Raw genomic sequence first — 24,044 nt, forward strand, 5'->3', positions numbered from 1 at the left:
GTGAAATGAAGAAATTACTGCCCTCCCAGTAAAAATGTAGTATCTGTTTTGCTTATTGCTGTCAGATACTGCCTTTTTCTTTGGAGGCAGATTTTGACTTTGTGCAGATTAACTAATTATAAACACCTATACATCTCCAAAGTAAAAAGGTATTATCTGTTTTATAATTTGTTCATATACACTGCAATGTAACTGAAAGAGCAGATATGCCAAACATTCATGCCTCGTTTATTTACAGTTAATAAAATTCAAAACAAAAAATACAATGTTCTGGATTTTGTGGGAACAGACAATTCTACTAGAGTTATAAAGATTTTGTTATCTATAATCATACACATGTGAACACATCAATAAGAATTTACACATACCTGTAGAGCAGCCAATTTGTTATATAATCCCAGATATTATTTATATCCACATTTGTACAGAATTAGTTAGGTTAAGCCTTGCAGGTACCTGCATTCTACACAGAATGACAAGTCCCGGGCTGCATTGCACCAACTTTTGACTTTTACTGCCACTTTTTGATGACTACACAGCGGCCTATTACTATTATTATTTTTGATGTATTCATAAGTTCACATAGGAAATAATTACCACGACAAACAAGAAAATGCAATTTTATTGTGTGTTTTAGAAATATGGTAAAAACATTGCTTTGTAGTTTTTAAAATTAATGATAGTAGAGTCCACACCACATACATAAAGAATAAAGTGATCACAGTAAAGAAAAAGTTAGACAAATTCTTTTATGGTGATTAATTCTTTATTTCTTTGCTCCTGTTTTTCATTTAAAAAGTGTTACCTAGTCAGTTCCTCTGTAGGGTCCTACAAAAATGTATATATCGTTTATTTTAAGTATTTCAAAGCTTAGTCTTCACTGACTCCTTCTACTGCAATTAACTTCCTAGATTGTATCATAATTTGTAATATGGCATCACACCATGATCCCCGGTCACAGCAGCACAGTTTTACTCTTGCCCAATGCCCGAACAAAGATATTGGTAATTGGAATCGCAGACCATTATAGCTAGGATAGCTCAGATCACAGCTTCTACATGCATAATCTGTGCTCAGATGGTAGAGCAACTGGACTCACATACCCAAGGTCGCAGATAGTTAAAGTTTCTTTGCTTCTCTATTTCATTTTCATTTAAGACATTTTGTGACAAACTTAAATGTTACAAGATTTTTTCTCTTGCTGGCTTACTAGCGAGATGTATTTGATTCCAGAACATGGACCTCTTGACCAGGGCCTGATTTACCTTTTTGGGGCCCTGGGCCAGGCCAAAATTTGGAGACCCCAAACTCACTGTGAGGAAGACATGTGCACTCAAGTGGCTAATGCTCAGGGTTTAGGAATCGATGGTGGTAGCAGGAGCATTACAATTTAGGGGTAGATGAGTATAGATTTTAGCAGGACATTTTTGTGCATGACGTACGTGAAAATGTTCAATTTAGCCCAAAATGAAGGTGAATTTTACTATACAACAGCTTACAACTGACCAGTGCGCGCAAATTTGTGCAATTTTACCCTATTTTGGCCCAAAACATGGTGTTTTTAGGGCTAAAAAGGAAGATGGTAAGCAATGGTAAATCCGGCCCTGCTCTTGAGTCTTGAACCCCTGTTGGTCAGAACTAAACAAGGTCCTAGGAAATGATTAGAGCCTTCTTTATCTGAACTTTATAGCGAATTTTACTGTGATGTTTAGAGTATGGTTTGCAGATTTACTCAGTGCCAAAAAGTGGAAATTTACGTAATTTTGGGGGTTTGCCTCAAAAGTTGGGGGGGGGGCAAGAAAAATATTTTTGGGGAAATGCCCCCCCTAATGGGGGAGGGGGTAATGCTTTCTATAGATAAATAGTTTTTAAAGCATTCCCTAAAAGTAGCTGCATCTGGCATACTACTCCAATTCGGCCAGATTTTTCGAAGACCTTTTTGGGGGAAACATAGAGGCCAGCGAGAGCAGGGTTTTTTTCGAAGACCTTGTTTTATAAATGTTCATTTTCTTTTTCTTTTTGCTGTACAAAAAAAATGAAAGAGACTGGTGCATTTAGTTTAAAATGGCTACATTTGTTTTATTTACTTAGGCTAGTTCATAAGGGACGCACACTTGGATCCATGGAAATCCATGGTCCAGACCTACACAAAATGCACAAGCCAGGCTAGCTTAGCCTATAAAAAGCATGCTGGTCTTTCATAGCTTAAAATAGAAAGTTAGCAAAGTAGACCATGCACTTCCAACAATCAATATAACACTTTTGATCTTAGTCCTTGGGTGAGAGATAAGAAACTGGAAATTTATATCCCATCCACCAATTCAAAGGCTTTATTACAGGGTTCGCAGGTTTTTGCTGCATGTGGAAAAAACCATGGTTTTTACCACAGTTTTTTCCGCTTGGCAAAAACAGTTTTTGCCTGCAAAAATGGCAAAAGCTAAAAAAGTAATAAAAATATTTCACCTTTTGCCATAATGTACGATCTTATAATATGAAATTGGTTAATTGTTTTCAAATTTGATTTTTTTGCATATTTGTAATGTTTACACATGTCCCAACTTGCACCTAAATGGAATCAGCTAAATTTGTTTTCTTTGTTGGTCAACAGAGCAAAGTTCGACATATTATCATAATTTAAAAATTATGATAATATGTCCTCCCATAGAACTGCATGTTAAATGGCCAAAATAACCAGTGGGGTTTCTTTCACTTTACCTTGTTATTTCAACTTAAAATGGACAGCAACCCTTCCTGGCAGTTATTACTAATATTATTTCAACATTTTGAATAAAGAATTAAAAAAATTTTGACGGGAAAATAAATAATTTCCTGTGTGTAATAAGGCCAGATTTTGTACTTTATAAGTAACATATCTAGAAATTAAAGTTATGGGTTTTCATTGCGCACAAGTGCACTTGACTGAAATGTGTCATATCAAATTCATTAAAAGTTGTGTGTTACTGTTCATGAGCTTTCTGTCGTGTTACTTTTATATTTGACTGACTATAAAAATTATGAGCTTTTGCAAGTTTTGCTGGTTTAAACAAGTTTTTGCCACTTTGCCGGCAAAAACCGAACCCCGCTTAAATATACTTATTCTTGTACAGTAAAGCCGATCTTTCCCTTTCTGTAGCTGCTGTACCTATTCAGTCAATCAGCTGTTTACAGATAAATATAGAATACGTACTGAGAAAATAGAATGAGTAATCATCTTGTGTCAGAATCAATTCCATCATGTTAGGCAAGCAATGATGAACTGAAAAGAACTGTGGTATTTCTACAAATTTCATATTTACTTGACTTCCATATAAAAAGATCTGTGGTTTGATGGTCCTGGTAAGTTTTGATAGTAATTTTGACGGTATCTTTTTTCAATTAAAACCATTAAGTTTGTACTAATTCAGATTCAGATTTCGATGCAAGCCAATATATCGAGGGTTGACAAACAGAAGGCCTTAACTCACTTTTGGCCATTTTGAGATTTTGGTACCAAAATAATCTGTAATACCCGAGATTCTTAAAATCATAAAGCCTTAACTCAATTCAACTTCCTATTGCATCTATAGCACAATAATACTTGGTCACATCTCAATGCAAAATTATTATTTTACTTGTTTTTCTCAAAAAGGCACTTTTTGAGTTAATTAAGCCTTCTGTTTGTCAACCCTCGATATATTGTTTAGCAGGGTTACCAAATGCATAATTTGAAAGCCCAATTGGGTGACTTTCATAGATTGGTACTTTTGACCACTTCCTGCCTCATAGAATGCAATGGTTTAGAAGGATTTAGAAGGGGGGGACTCGTGGATCAACAATTCTCAATTACAGTACTGCGGGGATTAAAACCCGACCGCAGTGGTGAGAGGTGACTCAGGGGTGCTACGATTACAACAACCAGCCATCCTCCTCTTTTTCCTCAGTTTTTACTCTATCACTTTTGTCTCATTCCTCTTGGTCCCTTAATTGTGTTTCTGTTTGCTTTTTTCCTTTTTGAGTTTGGTGCTGACAACATTTACATTAAGCACAGGTGATCCATTTATAGATTTTTGATTGAAAAGAAATGCAAACACCTTTGTGAGAACTCCCTTGTTCAGGGTGGTGCCACAACAACAGGATATAATTAATCTAAGTAAATGCTTGTAGTACTACACACCTACCTACCCACACAGCTTGTTGTTCATCATCATATTCATTTTGATGTGGGACAGAATATATGCAAAATAATGTTGGGCTGCTTGAAAAGAGGCCCTGCATGATTTTATTGATTGGCTCCAAACAAAGCATTTGAACCGGTGTCCTTCACCATAATCATGGCGCAGTGCAGTCTATGCAACCAAATGTTGTCATCAACCTATTTGATCGTACATGTAGTACATTTGTTATGTGTGTTAAGCGAGCTTCAGACTCCGTATTGTACGTACAATATTGTATGTACAATACTTTTCGTGACGTCAAAAAGTATTACACGTGCACGTGCCACGACTAGTTGAATCAAATTAAATAACGCGCTATAACCCTGACGGTTCATTGTTTGCTAAATCCAAGCGAGGACACCAGAAAATTTATGCAAGATAAATTTCTACTGCTGCTGATGAAAATCCTAGAGTGCGTTTTGAGGTTTTTTCTGCACTTTACCAGTAGGCCTAATAAATTCATAAAAAAATAAAAATAAAATAAAGATTTAGGGTGAATGCTTTTAATACTCACTGCTCATCCACTTTCCCAGGAAACTAAATACCGATGCTTCTTAGTTTTCCCCTGACTTTCCAGACATAATTATGAGTAAACATCAAATTTAATGTTTACAAAACAATCAAATATATATACATTCGTTTGCATTTTGTACATAAATATTAATATTAATAATGTACAAACATTAAAAAAGGGGGCCTAAGAGTATGTCTATCTTTAATCATATACTAATTCCGCCATGCCCAAACATATTTTGTATACATGAAATCGTGTAATGGCACCCAAATTCCAATAAAAAATAAAAACAAATTTGTTATCAAATACACTAGGCCTATACATTGTATTACAGGAATTTAATAGATGGTGCATTTTAATAAATAAATAGATTAACACGGGTAATGGACAATAAATATTTGGCAATACCGGATTTACCACAGAGCCAGTGGACAAAGAAATTAATTACAATTAAAACAAATTAAATGAGAAAATGAAAGCAAGGACATTTGGTGTTCAAAGTATTGTTTTAGAATGCGAAAGAGTCCTAAATGTTATCCTGGCCCAGGACACTGATTAATGTAAATTCGACCCATAGTTATTTTATCTACTTTTGCCAGCATTCAACCTGTTCAATGTGATTTGTGCCTATTTTTAATACAATTCCGAAATCTGTATCGTCCACAAACTACGATCCGAGACTATTTCATTTGACACGGTTGTATGGATTTCAAAAGATCGGTCCTATAATAGATATCAATTAGAGAATTACAGCAAGACGCTTTGAGGATGCCGTAATCCTCTTGACAATCAACCAATCAGAGAGACATATTTCAGAATTATGTTCGTATAGTTGAAACTCTTTCAACTCTGAAATATATATTTCAAGTAATCTCGTTTCACATTAACACGCTTATGGATGTATTGGGATGATCATAAGTAGGTCTATAACATACACCATCATAACATGCCTCAACGATATCAACATGTAAAAAGCTGTTGCAAATTCATAACACAACGTGTTATAATGTATAATGTTATATGCCAAAACTTTAAAAAACAATAAAAATATCAGTATCAATCAAATCAAAACCAGAATAAATACATAGGCCTACAAATAATACTTAAGAAACCGACTAAATCAATATATGACTAAATGTCAGTATAAATGAATCGCTAAATCAATTAATCAATCAGTAATCAATCAATCAATCAATAAATAAATAAATAAACAAATAAATAAATAAACAAATAGGCCTAAATAAATAAATCTATAAATAAATAAAAAGAACTGAATGCGCCATTTATATTATTATTACAATTTTAATATTATTAATATCGTTAGTATTAATAGCCCTTTTAATATTAAGTACAGTTGAATACAAAAGATATAAAAGATGTTCATCATTCCGTACACGAACACTCACTAAATTTACCACTCTTAGAAATTTGGCAACTACGTATCAATTGTGACCGTACAGCACGAATGAGCCGTAAATGTCCTCAATTGTATTCTGAGTTACAGTGTAAAATGGGCATGAAGGTCATATTCATAGGTATTTCAATTTGGTGCTACGTGTATCTCATTAAATGAGGTACACGTAGCACCAAATTGAGGTACCTATGAATACGACCTTCATGCCCATTTTACACTGTAACTCAGAATACAATTGAGGACATTTACGGCTCATTCGCGCTGTACGGTCACAATTAAACCAATGATTGTAGCACAATATATATTTTCCCGGTACATACTATTAATTGCACGCGTAATACTTTTTTGACGTCACGAAAAGTATTGTACATACAATATTGTACGTACAATACGGAGTCTGAAGCGCACTTAAGACAAACTATCGTGGTAGATTGCAATCATGCTTTTGTTGAATGCATTTGAGTAGTCCACCATATTTACGGTATACGTCATATGCACAACCTCTATATAAATGAAGGTATGTAATTAGGTTTCTGTGGACACACTCCTTTTTATTCTGGGGTATTGAATAATGACAATTGACAAGTGGTATGAACTGTGAAAAAAGGTCTTGACCACCACCATGAGTGTTAATGTCAATTCTGTGGATCATACGACCCTCACTTTTTGGCCAGATTATTTTTGGAGAGAAAAGCATAAAAGCATTGAAATTAGCCCTTCTTTGAAAGAAAAATTCACAAAAGGGTCACTTTTTAGCTCCTCGCCCCCTCCAAATAAATCCTGTTTGAGATTAGAAAAAGAGTATGACAGTGTAAGTGGCCTGTAGCTAACTTTTGTGCCAGGTAAGGTTGCTTCTGTGGAGGTAACAGGGTGAAGAACAACAACTGTGACAAATACTGTGATACATGTGTAAATAAGAAGTTTCTCAGTCTGAAAATGTTACTACATATTTTGCGATCAGAGGGGAGTCTTGCGATCACAGGGTTTGTGCATGGTTTATGCTCTAGTCACTAGACTTGACTTAGTTCAAATCACAAGGGCTCTGGTTAAGAGCTACACCCACTAGCTAGCAGCTAGCGTGGGCTTCATGCAAGCCTTGCTGTCTTAATGTTACATAATGCATGCCACATGCAACTCAAAAGAATGTATGTTACACACTGCATCAAAATTGTTTATGAAAGAATGGGGCCAAGGATCCATATTAAAAAAATAAAACTTGATCCAAAATATATTTTTGGAATGCTGCCATAGTAGCAATGATTCATATATGTATTAATATCCTCTGTCTCCCATTGAACAAAATAGCAATGTCATATAATGCTGCCCTCAACTTGAAACTTTGATTTGTTTATTTCAAAAAGTCATAAAGACTTTTGATATTACTAGATATAGATCTAACAGGTTTCATACCATGGAATTCACAATAGTTTTAAAATACAATTGAAGCCCGAAATGTCGCTGAAGATGAGGATTTTGTTATTTTCATGACCGGTTAACACTTTAAGAGTATGTTTGAGTATGGAGTTATGGTGTCAGGTGTATCTACCTTGATTTAGTGACACAGGGCAGTTGTTCAGAGCCACATACATGTAAGTTACATCCAGTTTGGACCCTTTTTCCCCACGTTCTAAGGTTGCTGAATGTTCATAGAAAATCAATTGCAGAGCGAACGGCAAAGCTGAGGACACCTCTGGGATCACATCAGCTTATAAAAACAAAAAGACTGCCTTTGTCCAAAAAATAGTTGGTTAACTGTGATTTTCGTTTGCGAAAAAACTATTTTTTTCTGTATTATCATGTCCACTGGTCTCTGGCTCGCAAGTCGCATGGCTCTGCGCCGTTTATGCGCGCATTGGCGTAGTGCGCATTACGCGTTTTTACCCATATTTTCACTGTTTTTGCATCCAATTCTTGACCGATTTCAACCAAATAAAGTCCAGTCCATTTCCCGTATATTCCTCGTTCTCCCGTATGAATTTGGCGACATTTGGATCGAAACTGACGGAGCCTTTTACATATGCCACATACATACATACACACACACAACATTAGCCTATTTATAGTAAGATGCTGGTACAGAGATGGACAAACTGTTATTTGCAGGATCTGACCATTTCCCCTTCTTGAAGACTGCACGGACTTGCTTTAGTCCAATCATGTGGTCCTGTTCCAGAGTCAAGGGACTGAAGTGTTACTACTGGTGCGTGTTACTACTGGTGCGAGGATGGTAGCATTCTCCTTAGTCAATCTTGTAGGTAACATATCAGGACCCGGAGCCTTTCTGGGATTTAGAAAACTCAGCAATTTTTCCATACCACTCTCCTGGATAGGTCATTCTTTGGTAAGGTGCCTATTTGCAGTCCCGCTACTTTCTGGGGTCATAACTATAATATGTAACAGGGTTTCTAATTTTTTTTCAGTAGTTGTTGAATATTGACATTAATTTTATATCTTATATTAAAAGAAGTTCTCATTTTTGAGAAAATTGCTTATACAGGGTGTCACAGCCCCCAAAATCCCATGTCCCAATTGGGGGTCATTAAAACTTTTGATGCGGATATCTTATTGTGGATAATTTCAGCAGCATAAAAAACACAGGGAATTACAAATTATTTGTTGTCTATTGTGGAAAAAGTTTATATTGTAACACATCTTTCATAGCAGAAGGTAAAAATATTTTCACTCTGTGTCGAAAATTTCCTGTCCCGAAATTTGCGTCATTTACAGTCATGAAAACATTCTGAGAAGAAGACCCAATTTTTTAAGTCATATATTTGAGATGGACAGAATGAGCCAATCTGCAGTCAATTCATTTTAGACATTTTGCCCTTGTGTTGGTGCAATAAATTCAACAAATCTAACCATTTCTTCATTCATACAGGTGGGTACCTGTATTAATTGTCATCTCCAAATGCTTCCAATTACTAAAATGTTCGCATTATTTGTTTTACTTTTTTCAAAATTACAACAAAATAAAAGATGTGCAAACAAAAAGACCTGCTGTTTGTGTTTTTTAAGACTAGATACTACTTTCGAATGTAAAAGATTGCCAACACCACTTTCATATTTTTCTTTCAGCAAGGTCATAAAAACCAAATGAAAGATCACTTGAGTGAAATGTAATTTTTTAACTGATTTCACCATTTCATAGAAGTTTTTTAAAATGCGTAAATGAGTGCGTAACATAGCTCACAGTAATGTAGTTCACGTTTTTGAATGTTTTGATGTGATTTGCAAATGTTAGAACGCTATGTCTGTTAATTTTAATATAGGGTTCGATCACTGGTACCTATAACATATTATTAGGAGGAAGCACAAATACAAGTGATGGAATCCTTGTAACGTAGCTTACGTACCACTCTTAACATGGTCGGTCAAAATGTCACATGTTCAAAACATTTTCTATGCCAAAAATGCTAAAACATCAAGATTTTTACTATGATTTTTAAAAATCTATGAGCTTTTTCTTTCAAAAACTGCAAACTACATTGATACTTCTGTTTTACTTAACTAAGTCTTCTTTCAAATAACGTGTGTTAAAAGCATGTAACGTAGCTCACAGTGTATTGGTGGAAAGTGCAATTCATTTTAGAATTACACAAAAATGTTTTAATCACTTAAAAATAATGTTGAGAAACAATATGATGGTGTGTTATCTAATTAAAAAAACAGCAAATATGTGTAAAGAAATCGCATTTATTCAAAGAAAATATTAAGGGTCAATTTGAAACTTGAGTAGTAGAAACGCATTTTTAGCCATTTTTAAGCCTTTTCAAGAGTTAATCAGGCTGAATAAAGCATTTGAAGTATGGAAAACTATACATTATACAGTCGTCTTAATACTAGGCTATATAAAGGCACTTAATTTAATGTCGTACCGTGGCCGTTCCTACCCCGGGGGGCTGAAGAAAATTCAATTTTTGCCGCCCCTTCCTCAACAGCCCAAAAAGGTTGACCTAATTGGTGGTTTGAAAAAGTGAAGAGCAAAAAAAAAAAAAATAAATAAAAAAAAGGATTATAGATGCTAGTGCCCTAAAAGCAACAAATTTTGAAGTATAGTACAATTTTTTCACAATTTTTTATACTTTTTCAAATTTTTTCCTCCTTTTTTTCTTTACTAATTCTTTTTGCTGCCCCTTCGCTTTGGCCGCCCTGCTTTTACCCCCGGGCTCGTGCCCCCAAAGCGCCCCCCCAAAAAAAATATGCACATGCATTAAAGCTTCTAGACAGGAAGTCTGGAAAAGTGACCTTTGGTACAGCAGGTGGTCTTCCTGTGTATTTCAATTGGAAACGCGGGATGCATGTCCAAATTTTCTAGCAAATTTGTCATTTTTCTGCAACTTTGTAGTATTATTGTAAGAGTTTCTGTCGATAACTTTTTTCCCCGTCGGTAAAACTTACAATTAAAATTTAGTTCTTGAAAACATACTAAAAAGTAATTCCCCAATGTGTAATAAGTTGCCTTTTTATACATTTTCAGCAATTTTGATGATATTTGTCTGAAAAATTCCTATTCAATTAGTAGGACCTAGCATGATAAATCGTGACAGGTGGCTATAATACATGTATAAAGTTTGTTCGGCTTATACATACATGTATAGGCAGAAATTATTCAGCTTTTCAGTACAGGCATAGCGGTTAATTCAATGATTGATAAATCCACTGACATCATTGGATCCAGCGTTCATGATGATACTCAGGCAACAAAATTCTACAAAATTTCAGAATTCAGCACTTACAAAATATATTTATTTTATTATTTTGGATGTTGGACCTTAAGTTGACCTTAAAATGTCACGTTAATTGCAGCGGCAGAATCGGTGTGCGAATTGCCATTTTGTTTTATTGCTTTTCATCGCCACTGCGCATGTGCAGCACTACATTTTAATATTCAGGGACGGGTCATCAGCAAAATGGCCGATATCCGAATCATGATGACAACTTTTTCCATGATATTTATCCATTTGCATCCGAATGTTGAGGATAAAAATTTAATTAATTTACATGTGCATTGCAACCTTTCGTGCATCAGTGACAGTCACGCATTATGCAATGCACAACTAGCATGAGTACTGCACCCAATTCAAACAACCAGAGATGTCTGCAAACAACATGCACGCCATCTCCTCTAGGTACGTAGCCTGAGGTACTCACACCTCCGTCACTACGATTTCCACTGGCCTTCTCCGTACGAAGGTCTGAGACTCCTGAGCATATCTGGTCCAGTGTACACATAAAATACCACTTTTTCTCATAAATACCACTTCCTACCATTCCTCACGTGAAGATGAGACTTAAACAAAACATATTTGGTGCATGTTCGTAAATTTTGAGCACATTTGAGGATGTAAAAGACCAGACTTGTGACTGTTATCGCCGCCATGTTTTGAATTCTTCCTATAAATAGATGCCGTCAGTGTGACGTCATCACCGCTGACGTGAGTTCACGGTGCCCTGCTTTTTACGTCGTATGGCACTCATGGCCCTAGTGAGGAAGGAACAGGGCCATGATGTTTCGGCTACTATAGGTACGGTGTTACGAGTCTTATTTTTTCCGCTATATATAATAAGCCAAACAAACTTTCACTTTAATATTTTTAGCAATAAGATCTATGCAGAGCTGGATATAACTACTGTTGGAAATTAACACCTAATTTAATAGGCGATAGGCCTAAACTGATATAGACCTTTTTCCCTCTATCCCACAATGCACTATTCCAGGGGGGTATGACGTAGTTCATCAACCTCATAGATCGTGTGCATCCGATGGTCTTTGCCAGGCCTTTGCAATTATTTGTCTTAATATGGGCATACTGATTCCATATATGCGGATTATCGTAAAGGCCATCGATGTTACTAATTATGCAATTATTGAATACACGAGTGATGCAGTTACGGAGCGATGCAGAACATCTGTGTAAGAGATTTTGTTTTCGTTTTATTTTCAACTCCAAAAAAAAAGTGAAACGGACGCCGGTAAAATATCACTGCGTGTTCCGTCATCAGTTATTCACCATTAGGTCTATAAAATGTATACAAAGTTAGGTTTCAATAACAGGGAACTTTTTTTGGTGACGACACCATGTCCATAAGGTATAGAAATGTTGTTTTTTGCCCCCGAAAGGTATTAGTGATCGTGGCGCCATTATCATCATTATCGGGGATTCCTTTTTTGTGATGAAGGCACCAGTCGAAATGTCCGTATTCCAGAATGTAGGTATGCTAGGTGAATTCAAATTTGCCATCAAACTGCATCATTTTATATATCAAATTAAAGCCCTTGAGTAAACAAAGCCAAAACTGAAAACCCTTTTTTCATAGCACTTTCCGTAGCAAAGTTACATCTTGTCAAAGATTGACTTTCATCAAACAATGTCAAAAAGATTCAGCTAGCAAAATTCCCCAACACGGCATTTCGGGGGTGTTTCTAGATCTTTTGTCTCATTATGATAGCAGGGTTTTTTAATGGAACTGCTATCAAAATCCTCTCTAAAATTCCATGAGCGAGTGTCTTATCACCATAAAAATCATATATTTGGGTCAAGTGAAGTATAGAAAACATATTTATGTAAAGTTAATTTCTTTAAACTTCCGTGGTCCGAGCTGTGCGCCAAGCGTCTACGAGCGTACACACAGAAAAAATAAGCAATCACGCTGATTGGCTGATCAACACACTTGACAACAAGTCGGTTGACCCATTGGTTGTCTGTTCGGCGCGTAGTAGGCGACCTTGTCACTTTTACGCGATCGCAATTCACCAGCGCGTACCCCGACCACGGAAGTTTTAAAAAAACAACTTTAGGTTTCCTTCTTCGGCCAGTTGTTTTAAATTTCTATGTAAATATGCATTGACATTTTCGGCGAATTTGGAGGTATGAAGTTACTCCATTTCCGGAGGTTCTGCGCCCGAGCGCAAAACCTCCAAAACCGGAGGTTCTGCGTATAACGTGCGCAGAAACTCCGTTTTTGGAGGTTTTGCGCATGGACGACAGTGACTATTATTATAGTTAATAAACCACCACAGCGTGCGCAAAACCTCCAAAATCGGAGTTTTTAGCCCGTCGCAAAACCTCCGATATTGGAGTTTTGCGTATCAAAACTAACATTATAATAAATGTTTAAACATGCTTAACTTCATTACTTTTAGTATACGCAAAACCTCCAAAATCGGAGTTTTTGCGCCCGTCGCAAAACCTCCGATATTGGAGTTTTTGCGTATCAAAACTAATATTATAATAAATGTTTAAACATGCTTAACTTCATTACTTTTAGTATACGCAAAACCTCCAAAATCGGAGTTTTTGCGCCCGTCGCAAAACCTCCGATATTGGATTTTTTGCGTATCAAATCTAATATTATAATAAATGTTTAAACATGCTTAACTTCATTACTTTTAGTATACGCAAAACCTCCAAAATCGGAGTTTTGCGCCCGTCGCAAAACCTCCGATATTGGAGTTTTTGCGTATCAAAACTAATATTATAATAAATGTTTAAACATGCTTAACTTCATTACTTTTAGTATACACAAAAAATCCAAAATCGGAGTTTTTTTGCGCCCGTCGCAAAACCTCCGATATTGGAGTTTTTGCGTATCAAAACTAATGTTATAAAAATTGTTTAAACATGCTTAACTTCATTACTTTTAGTATACGCAAAAACTCCAAAATCGGAGTTTTTTCGCCCGTCGCAAAACCTCCGATATTGGAGTTTTTGCGTATCAAAACTAATGTTATAAAAATTGTTTAAACATGCTTAATCTTAATTACTTTTAGTATACGCAAAAACTCCAAAATCGGAGTTTTGCGCCCGTCGCAAAACCTCCGATATTGGAGTTTTTGCGTATCAAAACTAATGTTATAAAAATTGTTTAAACATGCTTAATTTCATTACTTTTAGTAGTAGTATACGCAAAAACTCCAAAATCGGAAAACCTCCATTTTTTTAAATTGAATATATCGGACCCCTTGAAACGTCGATAATGTATTCAAGTCATTACAATTGAGAAATCTTTTGTCGGTATATGTGATGCAACCTCATTGAAACCTCAATAATATATTCAAGTCATTGCAATTGGGACATCATTTGTCAATATACGTGTGATCTGCCGACAATAAACACCGCTAATGAGTTTCCTATTCACCTTGGCTTATCTTATTGGAGAGTAAGACGCTCTTTATGGGATTAGCTTATAAGACGCTCTTTATGGCAACAATTATTCCTACTTTACCCAAGGTTATTTAGGATAAGCCAAAGTTTATCGACGTTCTTTTGAACTAGTCATTCATGCAGCACTTTTAAGTTTCATGAAAGTTTTTGGCAAATATAAAAAGAAAGGGAAATATTGTTAAGATTTCACCAAAAAATAATGATAAAATAAAGGATAATAAAACATATTTCAAGTTGAATTAAATGGTGGATTTGCGTATCCACACGAATAGCATAATAATATTTAAACTTCCGAAATGTAATACTTTTAAACATGCTTAATCTTAATGTGGGAGCACGTGTGGCCGAGTGGATAAGACGCCCGACTCATAATCCATAGGTTGCGAGTTCGAGCCCCGCTCGTGCCAACGTGTTGTGTCCTTGGGCAAGGCACTTTGTCCTCATTGCCTACTGGGGGATGGGGTTTGGTTTGATGTTTGTATAGTTGTTTGTTTCAATGTTGCAATATTGGCGCTGATTAAGCTGCTGCCTGCAAATTGCACTGTGTCTGTTTAGGTGTGTTTAATGTACAATTCTAGCAATTTGACCTGCGGGTCACCATTAGAGTTTGTAATAAAACCTCCTTTTACTTTTAGTATACGCAAAAACTCCAAAATCGGAGTTTTTGCGCCCGTCGCAAAACCTCCGATTTTGGAGTTTTTGCGCATACTAAAAGTAATTAAGATTAAGCATGTTTAAACAATTTTATAACATCAGTTTTGATGCGCAAAACTCCAATATCGGAGGGCGTACACTAAAAGTTATTAAGATTTAGCATGTTTAAACAATTATCATAACATTAGTTTTGATGCGCAAATCATGTATGTATAGTTACTATCGGAGTTTTATGGTTATAATTATGCTATTCGTGTGGATACGCAAATCCTCCAACATTAACAACTGCACTTAATTCAACTTGAAATATGTTTTATTACCCTTTATTTTTTGGTGAAATCTTAACGCCAAAACTCCGATTTTAGAGTTTTTGCATATACTAAAAAGAATAAAATTTCTGATGTGACAAGTCAAAATTCAGAAGTGCAAGACTAATTTAGAAGTCAAAATTAATCATTGTCTTTGTGTAACAAATGCAACCCATTCGATCAAAACATCTATAGAAGACACCTATACTGAAAAAAGTATTACATTTCGGAAGTTTAAATATATAATTATGCTATTCGTGTGGATACGCAAATCCACCATTTAATTCAACTTGAAATATGTTTTATTATCCTTTATTTTATCATTATTTTTTTGGTGAAATCTTAACAATATTTCCCTTTCTTTTATATTTGCCAAAACTTTCATGAAACTTCAAAGTGCTGCATGAATAACTAATTCAAAAGAATGTCGATAAACTTTGGCTTATCCTAAATAACCTTGGGTAAAGCAGGAATAATTGTTGCCATAAAGAGCGTCTTATAAGCTAATCCCATAAAGAGCGTCTTACTCTCCTATAAGATAAGCCAAGGTGAATAGGAAACTCATTAGCGGTGTTTATTGTCGGCAGATCACACGTATATTGACAAATGATGTCCCAATTGCAATGACTTGAATATATTATTGAGGTTTCAATGAGGTTGCATCACATATACCGACAAAAGATTTCTCAATTGTAATGACTTGAATACATTATCGACGTTTCAAGGGGTCCGATATATTCAATTTAAAAAAATGGAGGTTTTCCGATTTTGGAGTTTTTGCGTATACTATTACTAAAAGTAATTAAGATTAAGCATGTTTAAACAATTTTATAACATTAGTTTTGATACGCAAAAACTCCAATATCGGAGGTATTGCGACGGGCGCAAAAACTCCGATTTTGGAGGTTTTGCGTATACTAGTAAAAGTAATGAAGTTAAGCATGTTTAAACATTTATTATAATATTAGTTTTGATACGCAAAAACTCCAATATCGGAGGTTTTATGACGGGCGCAAAAACTCCGATTTTGGAGGTTTTGCGTATACTAAAAGTAATGAAGTTAAGCATGTTTAAACATTTATTATAATATTAGTTTTGATACGCAAAAACTCCGATTTTGGAGGTTTTGCGTATACTAAAAGTAATTAAGATTAAGCATGTTTAAAAGTATATTACATTTCGGAAGTTTAAATATATAATTATGCTATTCGTGTGGATACGCAAATCCACCATTTAATTCAACTTGAAATATGTTTTATTATCCTTTATTTTATCATTATTTTTTGGTTAAATCTTAACAATATTTCCCCTTTCTTTTTATATTTGCCAAAACTTTCATGAAACTTAAAAGTGCTGCATGAATGACTAATTCAAAAGAACGTCGATAAACTTTGGCTTATCCTAAATAACCTTGGGTAAAGTAGGAATAATTGTTGCCATAAAGAGCGTCTTATAAGCTAATCCCATAAAGAGCGTCTTACTCTCCTATAAGATAAGCCAAGGTGAATAGGAAACTCATTAGCGGTGTTTATTGTCGGCAGATCACACGTATATTGACAAATGATGTCCCAATTGCAATGACTTGAATATATTATTGAGGTTTCAATGAGGTTGCATCACATATACCGACAAAAGATTTCTCAATTGTAATGACTTGAATACATTATCGACGTTTCAAGGGGTCCGATATATTCAATTTTAAAAAATGGAGGTTTTCCGATTTTGGAGTTTTTGCGTATACTATTACTAAAAGTAATTAAGATTAAGCATGTTTAAACAATTTTATAACATTAGTTTTGATACGCAAAACTCCAATATCGGAGGTTTTATGACGGGCGCAAAAACTCCGATTTTGGAGGTTTTGCGTATACTAAAAGTAATGAAGTTAAGCATGTTTAAACATTTATTATAATATTAGTTTTGATACGCAAAACTCCAATATCGGAGGTTTTATGACGGGCGCAAAAACTCCGATTTTGGAGGTTTTGCGTATACTAAAAGTAATGAAGTTAAGCATGTTTAAACATTTATTATAATGTTAGTTTTGATACGCAAAAACTCCAATATCGGAGGTTTTGGGACGGGCGCAAAAACTCCGATTTTGGAGGTTTTGCGTATACTAAAAGTAATGAAGTTAAGCATGATTATAATATTAGTTTTGATACGCAAAAACTCCAATATCGGAGGTTTTGCGACGGGCGCAAAAACTCCGATTTTGGAGGTTTTGCGTATACTAAAAGTAATGAAGTTAAGCATGTTTTAAACATTTATTATAATGTTAGTTTTGATACGCAAAAACTCCAATATCGGAGGTTTTGCGACGGGCGCAAAAACTCCGATTTTGGAGGTTTTGCGCACGCTGCGGTGGTTTATTAACTATAATAATAGTCACTGTCGTCCATGCGCAAAACCTCCAAGAACGGAGTTTCTGCGCACGTTATACGCAGAACCTCCGGTTTTGGAGGTTTTGCGCTCGGGCGCAGAACCTCCGGAAATGGAGTAACTACATACATGGAATTTGGCTGACTAGCAAATCTGTTTGCCTGGCATACCTACAGAATGTAATGAACATAACTCTGTACTCCCCCGGGGAGATGATGTATTTTACGACACTCATACCCCCCTGGAATAGTGCATGATGGGAAAGAGGGAAAAAGGTCTATACACGTACACACACCCACACATGATGCAAATGCACTGCATAACTGAATCCCGGATTTCAATACCAAACACATGAACATGCCAACAATGAATGACCTACCGTATTTAGCCAATCAATCACTTGATCTTTCTGCCATAACTTCACATCTTCATAAATAGGCACGTCTCTGTTCGCCATTGTCACACTTTTTAAACATCAATTTATCAATTAAAATCAAAATTCAAAAGAAATATCAGGTTCAACCGTATAAATTTGTCATTTGTCAAGGTTTTTCTATGGGAATTTCCTCTATCCGTCAGCTGCTTCACGCATGTCAACAAATAAGTAGTATAGTAATTCTAGAGTTAAAGTTTTTAATTTCCATCGAGCAAGAAAGAAAACTTTATTAATACGATCATCACGAAATATCTATATTCTTCTCATGTATTGTTATAAAGTCTAAAGAATATCGAAAACATTATGGTTTAAAGTGTATATTTTTGTGAGTACTATAAATATAATTATATGTATAATTTTTTTATAAGTATAAACGCTTGGGAAAAGTTACTTCCGCGTTGGGTGCAGTGCGCCCTGTATCTGGTACAACCCGGACGTGGGATGGCCAAAACCGGCGATGTATCGTTGGCCAAAACTATCAATATTCGACTCTTTATGCTCATATCGTTCAGAGAGGGAAAAATAATGATTAAAAAAAAAATAATAATAATGATTAAAAAAAAAAAGGAAGAAGAAGAGGAAGACGAACAAAAAGAATTTCGAGTCTTGAGTTTCATATTTCGAGTCAAATTTCGCATTTTAAATTGTAAATCTTGTGCTAAAAGTTACTATTTTCGCCTGTTTGTGTCACACAGTTGTAAATTCAATGGACTATGCCTGTGCTAAAATAGCGCTTACAAATAAATAATAATAATAATATTCATTTCTTATATAGCCCATTACATACAAAATCTCAATGCGCTTTACAATATATTAAAAACACCAAAACTACAAAGATTAATTGCACAAATACATTTCAACTATCCTATCAAAAATATACAACTGATACCCAGATAAAACTCAGAACCAGCTGAGATGAGACTAGGTTAAAAGATAAACAAATTTAAAAGTTTAAGAAACATCACTAAATGCATTGGTAAAAAGTGAGTTTTTAAAATACTCTTGAAATGATTGATGGAATCTGCAGATCTGAGTTGTATAGGCAAGTTGTTCCACAAGACTGGAGCTGCATTACAAAAAGCTCTCTTACAAAAAAATTGATACCGGTATGCAAATAGCAAGTCTCGAGTTTCAAATTTTGGAATCTCGAGTTTCCAATTTTGAGTCTCGAGTTTCAAATTTTGAGTGTCGAGTTTCAAATTTTGAATCTCGAGTTTCAAATTTTGAGTCTCGAGTTTCAAATTTCTTGAGTATCAAATTTTAAGTCTCGAGTTTTAAACTTCGGGTCTTGAGTTTCAAATTTCAAGTCTCGAATTTCATTGATGAAACGTTGAGTTTCGTTTCCAGCTCAAAGCTGCTACTTTTAAGGAAAGTCGAGTACACATTTGCATTCGATAAATCTAAACACGAACTAACAGACTCAGTAAAGCTTTCAAACATGTAAACAGGCCTACTCCTCCATTTGGACAATATAAACTCGAAAACAATAATTTACATCCAATAAAATGTGTTAAATGCGGGGTTAAATGTGATCTAGACACGAACTAACAGATTCAGTAAAGCTTTTAAAGCTTTTGTCCCATTTTGAATATTGTTCAAATCCTCAAATACCTATGTTCAAATTCAACAATTATATAAATGATTTACATTTACAGTTTGTTCGTTCGTGTTTAGATCACATTAATACAAGCTAATACATTTGTGACCGTACACCACGAATAAGCCGTAAATGTTATAAATTGTATTCTGAGTTACAATGTAAATGTGCATGAAGGTCATATTCATATATGAATATACCTCAAGTTAGTGCTATATTATGTATCTCATTTTGATACCGCTAAATTTGAAACTCGAGACTCGATTTGAAACTAGATTACAATAGATCATGTTTAAAGGCCCATTCAGTGATTTGCTCATCCGGACGATCTTGAAATAATTATTCAGGTCTTTTGGTATACCTTTGTCATTGTCGTAGATATAATGTGCTAACATATAGTCTGCTACTAGTAGTGGTTCAGCCGAAATCCGTGTATTTAAGACAAAATAAGACATTTTACTTGAATCTGATATTTCTCTACTTACCTAAGTATAGAAATTAGCTACATGTCATTGAATGGAGGATTCAATTTTGTCAATACTGCTGTTTTCCTCTTTTTCCTAGATTTTTAATTTCCAAAATACATGATAACAGTTTTAATGACGCATAACGACCGGGGGGAAGGGAACACGTGAATTGATCAATTCAGCATCGATTCTACCCCAAGCGATGAAAGTCAAAATTTTCGCGCGCATTTAAACAAAATCATTTGCAAGATCAATTTATGACCGATAACTTTATTATAACCAACATTTATGAGTGATAGGCCCTATTTGTGCAAATTTTCTCGCGCTGCGCGGGCACTTGTTCAAGAATTGGGGGAGGGGTGCCATTATGTATCTTAAGCCCTGGGCGTCACGACCCCTAGCTATGTTATTTTTTTACACTTCAGGATCACTGAATATGCTTTTAATATATAGGTTGCAATAAAATTGAGATCATTTTCGTTGAAGGAGCTTTTTTCATTTTTGACCCCTGTGTAGCCCAAAACTGAAGTGACAACCCTTTAACCACCTATTTTGACCTTTTTACTCATAACTCAAGATCAGTATATTGCAGCTTGCAAGTATGTCAAACGATACCTTTCCTGAATCCTTCAGATAAGATATGAAGTGACTTTGATACCAAACTTTGGTATGTTTTAGCCACACTTTGACTTTAAAATCAGAGGGAAACCTACGTCTAAGTTGACAATCTAAGACTACACTGTAAAAACAGTGTTTAGCGATTAAACACGTTTCTAAACACAATTTTGCCACCACTTTGTAAACATGTTTAAAAGCTAGACATCATGTGTCAAATTTCTCAACATTGGTCAGTGATGGTGTTTAATTTCTAAACATCTGACATCCATATTCTAAACATAAAGTTTCTAAACACATACTTGCCACCACTTTCTAAACACTGTTTTTACAGTGTAGCAATTAGCATTCAGTATACTGTTATTATAATAATAATGGTGGAGTTCAAACTTCAAAATACCAATCGGACTACACAATCATTTTGAGATACCCTCGTATTTAATATTGGACTTTGACTGGCATGGTCCGTATCATAATTTCGATGTAAATATCAGTGCACAGTAGGCCTATGGCTACTGGATAATCATTGGTGACGACAATTGCATGAATGTGCTAAAAATGAACAATACGAGCTGGACAGTGATTTGTTTTCTCACATTTATGTGTTTTATGATCATTGAGGTAATTACGTAAACTCTATTGATATTTTGTTGTACTTTTTTTTGTATCATTAAGCTTCATTACATCCTTATTTTTGACACAAAACGTTTCAGCAGGTAGGTTACGGTTTGTAGGTTTGAAGCCGGCAATGAATTTATAAAAAGCTATATTAAAGGACATCCCGGAAGGACACCAATTGATTTGCAATAATGAGAAAATATTGATGGTAGCTGATGGTTTGGGTACTAACATGTTTTTAGTTACTTTTTATCTACCAATTAGTATAAATGTTTTATAGCCAAATGTTTCCATTGATGTTACTGTTTTCGTCGTTGAGTATGGTCATTAGGGTTTTTGTGACCGCGAGAGCAGAGGCAGAATTGAGGGTTGATACTATGTTTGTTTGTTTTGTTGTTGAGATAATGAAAATAAAATGAGTTCCTGTGCATGCTCCTCCCAAATGTGTTTGCTAACTCCAGGGTCAAAAATGAAAAATGACTATAAATGCATTATCATCTTGTCACAAAAATGAAAAACGGGTAGTTTCGACTATCTACGACTAATGGTAAGACAAAATGTGTAAAATGTCAAAGGTCAATCATACAGGGTCAACATTTAAAATGCTAAGATTTCTTTCAAACTAAATCTTCTTCTAATCACAGGATTGAAACAAAAATAGTTTGCACTGTCTCTTATTTTCGTTACCCAGAGTTTTTCGGAACTAGAGATATATAGATGCCGTTGGTGGCGTCTGGCCAGATGAATAATACCAGGGATAATACCAGATGAAGGGGGCCAGGGAGGGGGCTATAGCGGCGAATGGCATGATCGAGCCGGCAACTTGTGAAACCGCCCGGCCGTATGGCATTTTCCATATACTTGGTTAGTTTTGTGGGGTTCATTATCGAACCCCAACGGTTTTAGCTTGTATTTATATTATTTATTAACATCGGCCTATTTGTTTGTGATATTTCAAGCGTTTTAAAATTTCAAAATAATCCCATTCAATTCCACGGTTGACGATGAAAATTTACTGAATTTAGAGAATGCACGGCGACCACCACCTGGGGGCTATTAAAGCTTGTACCGGATTAAAAATTCAGATATTTTGAAAAGAATAAGTAATTGAAACATAGAGCAAGTACTAAAATCAGAGCTTTTATACTTTTTGATATATGACGCTAACTAGTTCATCTCCTATACCCACAGCACAGCGCTACTAGTACGGGTCAATTACATATGTGAGTGCCCCTGTGTTGTGTGCATACATGTAGTTAACAATAACTGCATGATGTCCAACCCTTTTCAAACCATTCTAAGGCATTCCATGTGCTACAATGTCAAAATTGTGGCTACATCATAGATATCTCGGGCATCTCAGAGCATTACCTGCAGCTACCTGCATGGTTTTTCCATATGGAAGTAATTGAGGTGTTCCACCCTGATCAACGCTTTCGTCGTGTGCTGCCACCTAGCGGTGGTTCCGGGAACGTTGCGTCAAGATACAGGGCATACATGTACTATGTCATTTGGCTATTCAACATGTTCAACTATGTTGACCTATATGACTTCTGTGTTGTTTTACTCGGTAAAGGAATCACAGGCAGTGCAAACCGCGGGTGCAAACTATACTTGTTTTAATCCTTATGGCAAGATGAGCAATTAAAAGCCTACGGTATTTTTGATTTACTTTTGACATTTGACACTTTGTCTTCGAGTCTCGAGTCAAATTTTCGAGTCTCGAGTTTCGAGTTTTGAGTCTCATATTTCGAGTTTCGAGTCTAATATATCGAGTTTCGAGTCCCATATATCGAGTTTCGAGTCCCATATATCGAGTTTCGAGTCCCATATATCGAGTTTCAAGTCTCAAATTTCGAGTTCCAAGTATCGAGTGGCAAATTTCGAGTTTCGAGTCTCAAATTTCGAGTATCGAGTGGCAAATTTCGAGTCTCATATTTCGAGTTTCGAGTCTCAAATGTCAAGTTTCGAGTATCGAGTGGCAAATTTCGAGTTTCGAGTCTCATATTTCGAGTTTCGAGTCTCATATTTTGAGTTTCGAGTCTCATATTTCGAGTTTCGAGTCTTAAATTTCGAGTTTCGAGTATCGGGTTTGATATGCGCACTTGGAACCTCTCTTTTTGGAGTTAGCCCACTCTTTTGGGAGCCCGGATTTCATTTTAATTACCTCAAAGAACCTATATCAACCCTTAATTCTTCCTACTCTCCTCACACTCCTCTTCCGACCCTAAATATATATTGATCAGATGATGGTCGTCACTGTGTGCATGGTTATGGCCGATTCATACTCGACGTCTAAGTTATAACGAAAAATCCATTATATTTGAAGCCGAATATATATATTATCGCGTTTACGTTAACAAACGTTCGTTAGAAGATAAAAATGACTGGAGATAGAATATAAATATAACGATTATATTGAATATTCGATGTCCAAACTCAGCAAACACAAAACGTTTTACAGAAAACGTTTAAATGTCAGGTTATATAAATGGTATAAAAACGTTTAAATAACATTTAAAAGACATTTTTTGAAAACTTGATGCAAAACATTCTGAACAGAGTGTTATTTAAGTGTTGACAAAATATTTTGCAAAAATGTTTGGCATTAGGCCTATACAACGTATTAAAATGTTTTCATGACGTTTATAAAACCCGACATGTTATTATTTCATTTG

The 24,044-nt window shown here is 35.3% G+C and overlaps 1 protein-coding gene across 2 annotated transcripts in view; it reads right to left on the bottom strand.

Moving 5' to 3' along the window:
- LOC140149104 (uncharacterized) overlaps positions 1 to 18,227 on the bottom strand; it is a 99,076-nt gene extending 80,849 nt beyond the window's left edge. For both annotated transcript variants that reach the window (XM_072171273.1, XM_072171272.1), the window contains exon 1: positions 18,013 to 18,227. In XM_072171273.1, the coding sequence (XP_072027374.1) occupies positions 18,013 to 18,090 (78 nt within the window). In that variant the 5' untranslated portion in view covers positions 18,091 to 18,227. The remainder of the gene's footprint in view (positions 1 to 18,012) is intronic.
- Positions 18,228 to 24,044: the final 5,817 nt, after the last annotated feature.

This window comes from Amphiura filiformis, chromosome 3 (genome assembly GCF_039555335.1).
Source record: "Amphiura filiformis chromosome 3, Afil_fr2py, whole genome shotgun sequence".
In the NCBI taxonomy this organism is placed as follows: domain Eukaryota; kingdom Metazoa; phylum Echinodermata; class Ophiuroidea; order Amphilepidida; family Amphiuridae; genus Amphiura; species Amphiura filiformis.